At 42.5% G+C, this 13825-nt stretch overlaps 1 protein-coding gene across 18 annotated transcripts in view; it reads right to left on the bottom strand.

The window, feature by feature from the left end:
• Positions 1 to 13825, bottom strand: part of TENM2 (teneurin transmembrane protein 2) — a 1216596-nt gene that overhangs the window by 143453 nt on the left and 1059318 nt on the right. For all 18 annotated transcript variants that reach the window (XM_032851741.1, XM_032851742.1, XM_032851743.1 and 15 more), the window contains 2 exons: positions 5927 to 6121; positions 40 to 240 (listed from right to left, as the gene is read on the bottom strand). In XM_032851741.1, the coding sequence (XP_032707632.1) occupies positions 40 to 240; positions 5927 to 6121 (396 nt within the window). The remainder of the gene's footprint in view (positions 1 to 39; positions 241 to 5926; positions 6122 to 13825) is intronic.

Raw genomic sequence — 13825 nt, 5'->3', positions numbered from 1 at the left:
TGAGTGTTGGGAAAGTAAGGAGGAAACCTCTTGGCTTACCCACAGAGCAGTCGGGACCCATCCAGTTGGGATCACAGCTGCAGAGTCCTGTGTCGGGGACGTAAGTGCCATGCCCACTGCACTGGTCTGGGCATTGGACCCTTGCCAGCTCACAGTTTAGACCTCCCCAGCCAGGGCTGCAGAGGCATTCTCCATTTATACAGACCCCATGGCTGGAGCAGGTGGGATCCAAGCAATCAACTGAAAAAAAGAACCAAGAACAAAACAAAGAGGAAGAATATTGATCACTCATGGGGAATGGGCCAGGAGATGCCACCTTGCTGCTGAAGAAATGCACAATTCACTTAACTCCTATGCCCTGGCAAGCAACCAGAGCAGCCCAAGTAATACTTACGTGGTCTTTTGAAGAACAACCTATAAAAAATTCAAGACTTTTTTTTAATTTGCCAAAACACCGAATCTCAAACTCGAAGAGAAGGTAAGAGAAAGAGGGGCTTTCTCAAGCAGACTTAGGAGCAATCAGATATAGAAGTGTGCCGTTCAATGCTGAGAACCTTGTACTTACAAAAGTTAGTACATTCATTAAATCATATCAGAGCTTCTGAGCTTGGGACATGAATACTTGTGATATCTCTACATGTATCCCCAAGCCCAATTATCCCTCACTATCAGAGAGGAAAAGAAGGCTTATTCTAACTCCACTAATGCTTGTCTTCAGAAGGTAACAAAGGATTACAAAGAAAACCAGTGAAACTCATAAATGAGTCACTTTCCTAATTAAATGTCACTTAGGCTAAGTCTAAAATTAGGTTTCATTTTCTGAACACACATCTACTGCAGGCATTAGCAAAAGAGCAGGATAGAAGAGGTGAAGCTGGGTGTGGAAATGATCCCAAAGAGTTAAGGGTCCCACACAAAATCAGGAGTGGCCTGAATGGGTGAGTCTCTGGCCGTGGTGCTGACACCCTCTCAGACTGTGTCAGTCAGATGAGTTAATTCTGGTCACTGTCATTCTTGGCAGTTTCATGCTCAGGTTGTTTGGACATCTTAATAATCAGAGTGGATTTGCATCCAGTAGGTAATAGAAAGATTCTCACTGTGGAATCAACTCAGAATGAGGAGAGTTGTGAGTTGCAAAGGTCAATTCTCAAAGACATGACCTTTTGTATGGGAATGTGACCCCAAACTTTGGACATCCATACAGGCTCAGAGATGGGCAAAGAGGGCTTGGTAGAGGAGGACCAGCTTCCTCGGGTATTCCCAGAAAATGATGCAGTGGCGTTTGGAGAAGAAGGCACTGCACACTGTGGGGTCTGAATGACCACTGGTGGTCCTGCAGACAGCTCAGATATGTCTTGTGTAGCAGAGAAATACGCAGGTCTCACCACCTTATTTAACTAAGACACACATTTTCCTTATTTTAACAGCTTGGAAATCAGGCCTCCTGGCCTAGAGTAAAGCATTTGCTTCTGCCATCATCTGGGGGCACAGCCAGCTTGAGACCACTTTAAATTCCTTTCTTGAGGTTTCTTGGACCACACTGCTGGTGTAATTGAGTCCCTCATATGCATGTGTGCCATCTTGTAGTTCCAATCCTCAGAGATTTTGATTTCTCTCCCTGCCCAATGCCAAGATTGAAACACGCAAGATTTTTGGCGTCTATATAGTTCACCATGACACCGAGATGGCAACCCTTTGGGGTCCCAGCTTCTTGTAGCATAGTCTCAATTTTTTTTTCTTTTTATGGCATACAAAATAATGATAGGTTTTAAAATTGATGATACTTTGGCTCTAAATAGGACATTATTCAGAATTACCCACGCCACAAACTATTTCATTCCAGGGAACATCAAACTCAGGAATTTGGATTTCTTAAAAATCACAGTATTCCATGAAGTTTCCAAAAAGCACTGTGCTCTTGAGGCAACAATAAGAATTTTTAGTGTAAAGAGATGTTTCTGAGCTGATCCATTCGAATCTTCTCAAGAAGATATTATTTACGAAAACCAGCTCAAGACTATTTGAACCATGGGGAAACAGAAGCTGCCACTGATATAACAGAAATAAAAAAACAAAAACAAAAACACTCTCAGAAAGGGGAATTTCAGTGATTTATTATTAGTTGGAGATGTTTAGGATGATGCTAGTTGCTCTGGTCGAAATCATTTTAAGGTTGTATTCATTGTCTTGGGGACTATAACTTCTGATGATATGAACCCTTTTTGATACCTTCAGATTTGCTCAGGATGGTGGAGGGCATCTGGAGGTAAATGAATCAAAAGTTTCAGACACATAGAAGACATGTCCAAAGAGTTTGTGCAATGCTTTGGTGTCTTTCTCATGCTCAGCAGGGGTAAAAAATATAGTAGGTGTTCAATACACAGTTGACACAGAAACGAATGGCAGACTTTGCTAGAAGCCTTTGTCATTAGTGAGAGAAACATCCAGGAAGAACTGACAAGAAAGAAATGGTGCTAACAACTTCTTGCTTTGGGGGACGAATGCTATGTAATTTGGGATCTGCGCAATATGAACTAATTCATTCAGAATGAGTCTTGTCCATATTCTTCTAATAAGAGAAAATCCCAAGGTTGTAGTTTTTTCTCTGTCCCTTTTGCTAATATGGCAAAATCAAAATAGACACAAAGGTATCCCAGGTGCTATGTGTCCCCAAATTTACTCTCCATCGTAATTAGCTATTTAAAATGTTTGGTGAGGTACCAACAGTTAGGAGCTTTCAAAAAATACATCATAATCTTTTTCTTAAAAGGATGACATAAAAAGTAATATACCCCACATCCCCCCAAAAAGAAAAAAGAAAATGTCATTTTTCTTCTAGATAAATTAGCTTTCTCTTCTCTATTTTAAATTATAATATAAAGAAAGGAGGAAAATACACTGGGATTTATTAGCCCAGGAGTGGAATGTCATCCAAAGAATCATTTATTGTATCTAGAAATATGAGCTAACCCTTTCAGTCATACCAGTAAATATGTTACAGCAGCTGATGGAATAACTAAATCCAGACTTTAAGAAGAGCAGTTTCACGATGAATTTTAAATTTGCTTCCAATTTCATAAGATGGTCTTGTGGCCACGTCCTTAGAGTTTTTAGCAGGCAGGAGGGACTATGGCATTTTACGAAGCTTTATAAATAGAAACAGTGTTATACTTAAAAGGGGGACAGTGGCCTTTACCAGCTAAGTACCGTGCGCCTTACAACACCAGCCCCCTGGCAGCTGAAATCATTAGAACTCATTTAGTCTTGGGCCCTCTGTAGGTTTGACAAAAAAGGGTTGTGAATGCAATTTCTATCCCTAAGGATAAAAAAAGAGGTCAAGGAGTTTTACAAACAATATGTACTATAAACCCCCGAAGAACCATGAATTACATTTATGAAGTTAAATGTCATTGAAAAATGACTCAACCATGAAACTGACATGAAAACATGGCTGACTTAAACTAATATGTCAATTCCTTGCTCATCACCTTCCCACTCCCCCAGACATCATTGAATGTAACCTCGGGAAACCGTCCTTTTATTTTCTTATGCAAATTTGTTAATAGTACAACGTTTATGCAGCAAAAATGGAGGATGGCAACTATTGATTTCGTTGCCGTGGCCATTGCAGGTAAATTGTTTGAACGTATGACTATGATGAATATCAGAAATAAAAAAGCTAAATGGAAGAAAAAAGTGCTGATCCAGACTTTCTGATTTCATTTCCTATTTTGAAAACAGCATATGAATCACCTCGGTTCATTCTTTTTGGGTAGCAGAAATCAATAGAGGAGATTTCATCCTTTCATAATGGTCCACGTGGCTTCCTTGTGTTGCTGGATGGTTAATTCATTCGGAACATTTAAATACACGATGGGTTGGGAGAGTAAGAAAGTTGAGAAGTCACTTGAAATTCTACTCATACAGATATGTGCAATCTTTACTGGAGGGAAAAAATTCTAAGACGGGCAATGTCATTGCTCTATCATTTCCTTCTCGCCAAATGATGTATGCAAAAGGTCGTTTTAACCTTTCTTGTCATATTATTGGCCTCTCCCATGTTTTCAGCAAATGCGGCTTTGCCTTCTGCAATCCATTTATCTTTGAGAACTTCAACCTTTCAAGCAGGGTTATTAAATCAGTCCTTCTTCCATCCAAACTCCCAATTTGGTTTTATGATGCAGATGGAGGGAGGCTACCTTTTATAACAGAGGAAAAAATATATAAAGTGTTGAGCCAGTGAAGATCTGGAGGTCAGACTTCTGGGTCCCATTAAGGGCATTACCACTGATGTATTGGAAAAATCTTAGAAGAATAATGTCATGGAAGCGGACTCTCTTTTAGCCAGAGTTCTATAAACTACGAAATGGGAGATTTCAGAAGGGGAGCTTCAGTATGTTACTAAGGGTGAGTTACTGTCATTACTTTGTGGTAAAGGCAGTAATGATTGGTTAGGTTTTATAGAACACTGGAGATCCATAACTTAATGGGATGGGAGATCAGATCTGCTCACACCTGAGAACCTCAGAGCACCTGAGGTCCCTTCTTATCAGCTTGGCATTGAGAAGCTGAGAGAGAACACGAGATATGTCTTTTCTTGGGGGGCATCCTGGGTGGTTCTCTCAAGCTGTTTCTCATGGAGTAGGCTGTGGGCTTCGCTTTCTTCCTCAGTTTGTTGGGAGAGTTGACACTTCTTTTTCCACTGGGAGGAAAAAAGGCTGTTTGAGTTGTATGGGGATGTTTGCCTGGATGACAGACAGTAGAGGAAAAGTGGCTCAGCTGATAAACACAATTGAGTCAATTCAAAGGTTGGGGAGAGGATGAGGGATGAACCGCACCTAGGCTCACGCCTTCCTACCAACGCTGCTTGATATTTTATGTAAAGAGAAACAACAGATGGACAGCCAGAGACCATACTCTGGAAGTGCAAATATAGAGGGGGAGGCTGGCAGGCAATTTGGCGGGGCTCCCTTGCCTTATAGATCCCAACACCTTGGTACCAAATAGCTTTTCAGAAAGCACTAACCAGACTGACTCAGACTCGCAGAAGCTGGCTACGGATCACATCGGGAGAGGAGCTTTCTCTATCTGATCACCAAATCGCATCTCTGATCACGTTTTTTCAGACTAGATTCAGCTGACTACACCCCTAACTTTTCCCCATGGGTTTCAGAGGCCACCACAATGCATGCTAAAGTGAGCTCTTGAGAATTCTCCTACTCTCTCACTACTCTGCTATACTCCCACCCTCCTCTAATTCTGTGTGATTTAGATACCAGGATAATGTGACCTACATCGTGTCTAAATGACATGGGTGCCTATAGCATCTTTCAAGCCTGACTGTTTTCTATTGATACTAATTTTTACTAAAATATACGCAGACATATGTAGATATGTCTAGATTACCAGGGAGAGTTTCAGGGAAAACAACAACAACAACAGAAACAGCTATAGTTAAGACAGGGAGATTAAGGATTCTTGGCTGGTTTTTTGTTGTTGCTGTTTTTATTTTCTGGATAGCTTTAGTAATTCCCAAATCAGAGGATTTTAAAGAAAGCAAAGCAAAGAGGAAGGAAGAGACTGGGGAAGAAAGAAAAAAAGGAAAAGAAGGAGCAGGAAGGGAGGAGGAGGAGTTACAAGGAAAGAGCCAAAAGACAAAGGCAGAGAAAGCAGTTTAAAGAAGAAAAGTAGCTAATTAACATAAGGAAGGGTAAAACAAAGCATTCCTTCCAGAACCACTCCGCAGGCTGTGTTTTCTTCAACCTTAGAAGTGTACAAAAGCCAAGGCATTTGAAGTTCTCTGTGCAAAATGTTGAAGTTTTCCTCTGCAAAACGCGGAGCCTTGGACTGGGCTCATTAGCAAAAGTCTGAGTCTGCAGACGCCTCCCTCCTCTGCTGCTGCCCAGGCTGGCCCTGCAGCGCTTACCTTCCTCACAGTGCTCGCCTTTGTATCCAGCAGAGCACACACAGTTCCCATCGATGCAGGAGCCATGGCCCCCGCAGGAAGGATCGATGCACTGATTCATGGGCACGTCACACTCCGCGCCTTTCCAGCCGCTGTAGCACTGGCACGTCCCTTTAGAATATTGTCCGTTCCCACTGCACAGGACAGGGCAGGCAGCTGCAAAAGCCAGAGACAGAGCACCGGGTCACAGGGGGCAGTGCCTGCAGGGTTCTGTCCATCTAAGGGGGGTGGAGCCCACCTGGAATTTCAGCTTTGCTTGCAGGGTCCTAGCCTGGGGACCCTGGTGGTGGAGGTGCAGAGCGAACCTCAGAGAAACAGTAACCATCACAAAGACAACCACGAAAATGCTACTAATAATAGCAGCTACCACCAATGGCATTCTTGTTATGCGCCAGGCACAGCTTCAAATGTGCAATTTACTTAACCGTCATAAGTATTCGATGATCCTGATGGGATCCTGATGCCCATTTTACACACGATGTACACACCAGTCAGGGTAGGCGGCCAAAGTCACAAAGCTCAGAAGAGGGGAGCCCCCTTGGAAAGCAGGTTGGCCCAACTCTCAGCTGTGCCCTTGATAAAGTTATGTGGACTCAAGTGTTATTTTTAGTGGCGCAGGGGATCAGAACCCATTTTGCTCAGTATTTTACCCTCTGGTTAGTCAGCTCCTATTCTTGCCAAGTTGATGTCCGTTAAAAAGGAAGGAGGATGGGCCACGGTTGACACAATTAATCTCTTTATGCCTCAGTTTTCTTATCTAGACCACAAAGGGATGACTCTGACTACCTCAAAGCACAACATGTGTAATAAAGGATAGGCTACAAGTGCCTGGACTAATAAAAAAGCAAGAAGGGGAGAGCAGGCAGAAGACTGGAAACCTCTAGTAGTTCCTGTCTCAGCTGGGACTCTCCTGCATCCATTGATAGGAAGAAGGCTGAGAATCGGTGAGGACCGTCCAGTATGAAATTGCCAATAGTTCTCATCAGTTTTGCCTCAGTTGTGCCAATTCACCCCTTTCAGAGATCAAGAATGGGATTTTAGTGGTCACCTTCAGGCTTTGGACTTTACGTTTCAGAATCAGTTTGTAAAGAACCTAAATTTCCCACTGGGTCTCTCAGTTGCGGCTAAAAGCAGGATGCAACTCCCTGCTATGGCACCGGCCCTCAGGGGCCTTCAGGGATGGCCAACAGGATGTTTCAGTGACTCCTGGTCCTCCCGTGATTGGGAGTGCACGTGTACGTGGGTGCATACAGCCCACGCCATGTCCCGGTCCTGTGAAGCGGTGGCACCTCTTCAAATCATTCTGTGGTCCGTCGTGCCACCCTGGCTCATCAGTCATCCCCTGTTGTCAGGTTTCTGTCCTGTTTTTATAATAATTGACTTTCCTTCTGTGAGTGTCTAATTTCCCAGAGCTCTAGGAAACTCCTTGAGGACAGGACCATGTTCATCACTGTTGATTTCCTTTCAGCTCGGCATTCATCAATGTTGACATAAGTAAATATTTCTCCCATGTTCCTGATATTTAGAGATCCTCAAACAGGGAGGTTATAGGCAAGCGCTAAATGGGCATTTATGGAAGATGTGGGGAAAAAGAAACTCAGCTTCTGGAGGAGACCTCATGTTGCACACACGGTACCTTTTTCTAGGGGAAGTGCATGTTTTAACTTAATTATAAACTGACCTGAAACAAAAACATCTCAACAGCTGACATATGATTGAGAGATATCCTCTCTGAAAACATTTTAGAACACAACAGTTGTGAAAATTATTTAGGGTATAATTCTCAGTAGAATTCTTACCCTTCTTCTACCCTCTATTACCAGAGGACAATAATGAGTTCAAAAGGGAGAACATCAAAGCCACATATTGAATTTTGGCTAGACTGTCCTTGAGAGAGTAGGGAACATGCTTTCTATCCCCAGGATACTTTATCAGAGATCTGGATAGAGTCGTTACCCATACTGATGATCTAGGAGAGGGTAGAAGAAAACATTGAACCCAGGGTGCCCAAGATTCAGGTTAGGGACTGTGCAAATATGAACAATGAGAAAAATATGGGCTTTTACAAAGTTTTGAGAGGGCTTGAAAGACAAAGCAAATTTTTTCGATGTCAGTTCCTCACGAAACATGCGAAGCTCTATGCTAGGAATGGCAAATACATGCACACGAACTACTAATCTCCCTTCCTGCACCTCTGCAGACATTGTCGAGTGATCACGATCATGGCATCTCGTCACCCAGAGCCTACACAGAGCCTCAAAACCTCAATGACCAAGGCTGAGACCTGCAAGAAGGCAGAGTTGGCATTTGAGAGGAAACCCACTTTCCATTTCTAATTTAGGGAACTTTACAGACATTTCTTCTCCTGGGAAGACTAGAGTTGGCATCATTTCTTACCCCACTTCTACTCTCGCCCACTGAAATAGGAAACTAGTGAAGAGGGCAGCCATACATGTAGTGGAATGAGCTTCCAAGGGCTGTTTCTGGCTTGAGGATTCTATATTGGACAAGCTGCCATGAACAGCAGAGAAAGTTACATCAAATCACCACCACTGGACTCCCACTGCACCTCCTCTCCTCTCAAAGAGTAGAAGAGGGTAGAAAGTAGGGGCAAATAAGTACTGTCTTTATTAATTGATAAGGTACAGTTATAATATTTTATTTATCCATATTGAAACTGTTTTTCTTCTGCATAAACTCCATGTGATGGGAAAAAAAAAAAAAAAAAAAAGGACTGTCCGGAAGGTAAGAATGGATTTTATTTAAAACCAGGTGCCTGGGAAATCAAATTTAAAATGTGACCTACTTAAATTACTCAGGGGAAAAATGGAGAATAGTGAGGTCAGAAAATTCTCCACATTCTAAATGCAGCCTTCTTTCAATATGTTTGCTGCGTGCTCACCAGGAGTGTAGTAAAAAATGCAAAACTCTGTGCTGTTCTCTGGAAAGCAGGCCACTGGATGGGCTTGGCTGATGTCACATAAAAAAGCAGGTGCAGCTTGAAGAGGAATGAATTTCTCCGGTAATCCATTTGCCACTGGGACAGAGTGCAAAAGCCAGAGGTGAGCCTTTTAGTGGTTGCTGGGCTGACCTGCACGAAGAGCACCATCCTTCAGGAGTAACGGATTCATTCTCAGACGAAACTCAACCCAGAGCCTCACAGTATGCAAGCCTCAGGCTGATCCTCATTTGAGAGGCTGAATGTGAAGTGCAGACCTCTCATATTCATAACTCTTCTTGTATTTTTACTATCACTAAATCTACATGATTTTTTCTGACAGGTTATATAACTCCTGACTCCACACACCTGCCCAAAGGTGATATAGAATAGAATTGGAAAGAGTAAGGATTTTGGTGTCCGAAAGAGCTGGGTTTAAAACCTGACCTGTCACTTACTAGCTCTGGGATTTTGGCCAGATTATTGCATTTCTCTGAGACCCAAGTTACCTTCAAAATACTGTCTTTCGGAGTTGATGGGAGCATTAAGTGCAATTACGTGTGCAAGGGTTCAAAGCAGTAGCTGACACACAGTTTATAATGAACAGATGTTCCCTCTGGAAATTCCAAGCTAAGTCTCCAAATTGACTGCAAGGGTTAATAAAATTAAAAATGTAGTATGTCTCAGATGGACATATGCATGTGCACACACACGTGTGCATGCTCTCTCTCTCACACACACACACAGAATCACCACCACCACCTCCACCACAAGATTATAAAGTAACACTAATGGAAAGAACTCGTCTTCTTCTTCCCCCAATTTTCTCTGGTTGTGGGTGGGAGGGGGTTCTGGAATCACATGTAGAGTGTTTTATGTCCTTGCTTCTCTCTCCTCTTCCTAAGGCTTACAGGAGCAGAACACTGTGCATTCATGCTACTATTTAAAATTAATTAAAATGTTTGTACCAAGTGACTATTCTTGTTTTAATAGATCTAGTAGATGGAAACTCTAAGATTCGTGCAGAAGAAAAATAAATTACCACTGCCACTAATGACTGACAAGTTAACAGCCTGATGACAGAGAGAGAGAGAGAGAGAGAGATACAATTTAGATTCACCTAAATGGTGTAAAATTCATTTATGATCAAGCTGGAGCTTTTTTTTTTTTTTTTTTTTTGCTCCCAAAGTTTTCTGTAAGGGATGAAATGAATGATCAGTGTTACTTACTAAGTGGAAAGTTACAGGACAAGCCACCCATGTCTGCTGTTTTAAGTAAAACAAGTCCCGTCTATTTGGAGTTTGCAGTAGAGGAAATACCTGGAGAAGATGTAGAGATTTTGAAAAGGCTGAATCATAAGGCAAGTGAAAATATCTGCATCTTGCCAAGTCATTTATAGGCTGGGCTAGATGTACAGAGGGAATGTCAAATATTGTGCCTTTTAAAAATGATTTGAAATTTGACTGAAAGCTTCTGTGGAAAAGAGACTTGAGAATACTTGAACCTAGTAATCTGGGTAAATTGTCAAAATCGCACTAACAATTGGTGGCCTTACTTCCCAGTTATTCAATAAATATTTATGAATAACCTAGCATGTGCTAGTAGCTGTGTTAGGTAGTAGGGAAAAAAAAGTGATGTAGAAATAAAAATGCCTTAATTCTCCTGAAGCAATTGAGGAGGTAATATTTGGGTTACAAAGGCAAAGCAAGCAAAGTTCAGTGTCTTTAACAACAGAATTGGTGCCCCGTTGTCTTTCCTGATTGTGGAATTAGCTTGGTTGCCAAGCATAATGTGTTAGGAAAGCTAGGTTTCACTTCCTGCTAGGTCCCTGCAAATGGCCATCATTTGGTAGGCAACAAAGCTTAACGTCTACTGAACAGTGTATTCAAAAATAAATTCCAGAGTGATGTCACCATGATGGTGACATCTTGGTGACACTTTCCTGACTTTGTTCTCTTTACAGGAAGAATAACTAACAACTATTCATGAACAAGATACCAGTGAGAGAATCTGAGAACATGGCGGGTAAGGCTGAAGATCCTCCTGCTGCTCAGAGACAGACAACAGTAGAACCTGAAATGAGTGGCTACCTTTGACTGCACTGCCTCCCCCCATGCCGGGGCAGCACCACATGGAGGCTTCAGGGAAAAAAGAACCCTGGAAGTACAACCAGCCCCATCCCCCACCATTGCGAGTGGCTATGTGGGAATCCCCTACTCTGATCTCAAGGGAATCGCAGGGGATTGCAGGGGAATCCAACCACTGGGGACTGCAGAAGTATTCCAACCACTGGAAATCTGACTGTGAGAGAGAATGGGGAGGGGCTTGCCACAACTAGCACATGGATCCTGGCAGACCAAGTTCATACCTACACAGCCCAAAGGGTATCCCAACCAGCAGTTTTGCTCATCTGCAGAACAAAGGTGGGGGTGTACTCTGACCACAAGACTTGGTGGGATGCAGACCTGGCTGATACGGATCTTTAAATGAGGATTTTGTGGGCTCTAGAACTTAGTTTGCCCATATCCAAGCAAGGATCTGAATCACAGCCCTACCCACGGTGGAGAGGGTCTTTCAGCCCCATCTGACCAGAAGGGCTGGTGATAACTCCTGGAAGCAGTGTAGCCCAATGGTGCTTGAGTTAAAAGGCAGAGAGGAAGAGCTGATTGCCCCTGAAGCAAAGCTAGTACCAGGCATGGAGGGTTTCTGTGCTATGCACAGGTAAAGGAATTAATTCACAGTGAAGGCTGAAGGCAGCTCTCAGGCCCTCCCACCTAGAGAGACGGTTTGGAAATCAAGAATAGCCTGGAGCAGTCCTTCCCCCTCCCACCCAGGCAAGGGGGCTGAGAGATAGCCCCACACACTGTGGAGTATGACCTTTGGCCCTACATATTAGGGCTGTCAAAAAACCATGAAAACTGCTTGGTCCAGTGGTGCTAGAGCTGAGAGTAAGGGCAGGCAGAGCCAACAGTTTGCAGAGCAAAGCCAGTAGACCTGTTTGGACCTGGAGCTTGGAGTACAAGTTGGTGTGCGTTAAGACAACAAAAGAGTTTTACTGGTTTTAGAGCAGCCTCCCCCACAGTGCCCTGGCAGGGAATCTAATTTGTAGCCCTGCTCATTGCTGAGTACAGTCTTCAGCCGGTCTGACCAAGGAACCTAACCAGAGCACATGGGGAAGCTACATAGCCAATTCAACAACCCTACATACAGTGGCATTTAAAGAGAGAGCAGAGCCTGTGGTTTCCTTTGTCTGGAAAGCAAAATGAGTAGCTTCATATGACCAGAGAATTCAGTGAATACCCTGGCCTGATTTGAACTCCCAAACAATGAACTGTACAAACCTTGGGTCTTGGCCTGCTGCCCTGACTAATTCATAGTCCACCTATTACTGACTATAATATCTAGTCCTCACCATTTATTAAGCCTGACCAGAGAATTCAGGAAACCATGGAGCCTATCCGATAGCCTCCCCTGGGTAGGGAACCAAGCCAGTAGTCATATTCAACTGTTTTCAGCCTTATCCTTAGGGCTCGAACAGTTGCCTTGCCCCCAAACAGACCATAATAGTAGGCCCCACCTGCCCAAGGACATTACCACTAGACACACCCAGAAAGCCAAAATGAGCTGACTGTGGAGAAGCTGTACTTTCCAAAGCAAATCTGTAAAATCTGTAAGAAGAGTCCCCCCATTACTCAAATGTGCATATAACAGCATAAAGAATCAAGAACCACAAAAGAATCAGGTAAGTATGACACTACTGAAGGAAACTCTAAAATTCCAATAACTGACCCTAAAGAAATGGAGATGTATGAACTGTCAGACAATGAATTCAAGATAATTCTCTTAAGGAAGTTCAGTGAACTACAAGAAAATACAACCAAGTGAAAGTAGGAAAATGATGCATGAAGAAAATGAGAAGTTTGCAAGGAAATAGAAACCATGAAAAAAATTCCTCAAGTTGAAAAATATACTAACTAAATATACTAGAATTCAGTAGAGAATTTCAAAAGTGGTAGATTCTTTCAAAAGAAAGAATCTGTGAGCTGGAGGATAGAACAATGGAACCACCCAGATGGTGGGGCAAAAAGAAAAGAATGAAAGAGTGAAGAAAGCCTATAGGAATTATAGGACATATGAAAAGAAATAATATTCACATTATGGGAAGTCAAGAAGGTGAGAAAAAGAAGACAAAATATACTTAAAGCAATAATAGCTGAAAACTTCCCAAACCTAGGGAGAGAAATGGACATCCAGATCCACGAGACTGAAAGAACCACAAATAGGCTGAACTCAAAATGGGCTACACTGTGACATATTAATTAAATTGTCAAACATCAAAGACAAAGAAAGAATTTTAAGAGCAGCAAGAGAAAAGATCGAAGATATATATAAGGGAATACCCATAGGACAATCAACTGATGTTTCAACAGAAAATTTTCAGGCCAGGAGAAAATGGGAGGGCATCTTCCAAACATTGAATACAACTAAATGTCAACCAAGATTTCTATACCCATTGAAGTTACTCTTCAGAAACACAATGGAGGGATGATGACCTACCCAAATAAACAAAAGCTGAGAGAGTTCATGATCACCAGGCCTTCATTACAAGAAATGCTAAAGGAGTTTTGTGAGTGAAAGTGAAAGAATGCTAATGAACAGCATAAAAACAAACAAACAAAAAAAACCAGTAAATATCACTGGTAATGGTAAATATATAGTTAGATTCTGCAATATGGGAACAGTGGTACACAACTAACTTACAGCACTACCTCTAGTTCTAAGTAATACAACATTAAAAAAACGCATAAACTCTAATAGCAATAGGGGCGCCTGGGTGGCTCAGTGGGTTAAAGCCTCTGCCTTCAGCTCAGGTCATGATCTCAGGGTCCTGGGATCGGGCCCCGCATGGGCTCTCTGCTCAG

This window comes from Lontra canadensis, unplaced genomic scaffold (genome assembly GCF_010015895.1).
Source record: "Lontra canadensis isolate GAN:19392208 unplaced genomic scaffold, GSC_riverotter_1.0 scaffold5, whole genome shotgun sequence".
Taxonomy (NCBI): Eukaryota; Metazoa; Chordata; class Mammalia; order Carnivora; family Mustelidae; genus Lontra; species Lontra canadensis.
This window is presented reverse-complemented; position numbering and strand designations above follow the sequence as displayed.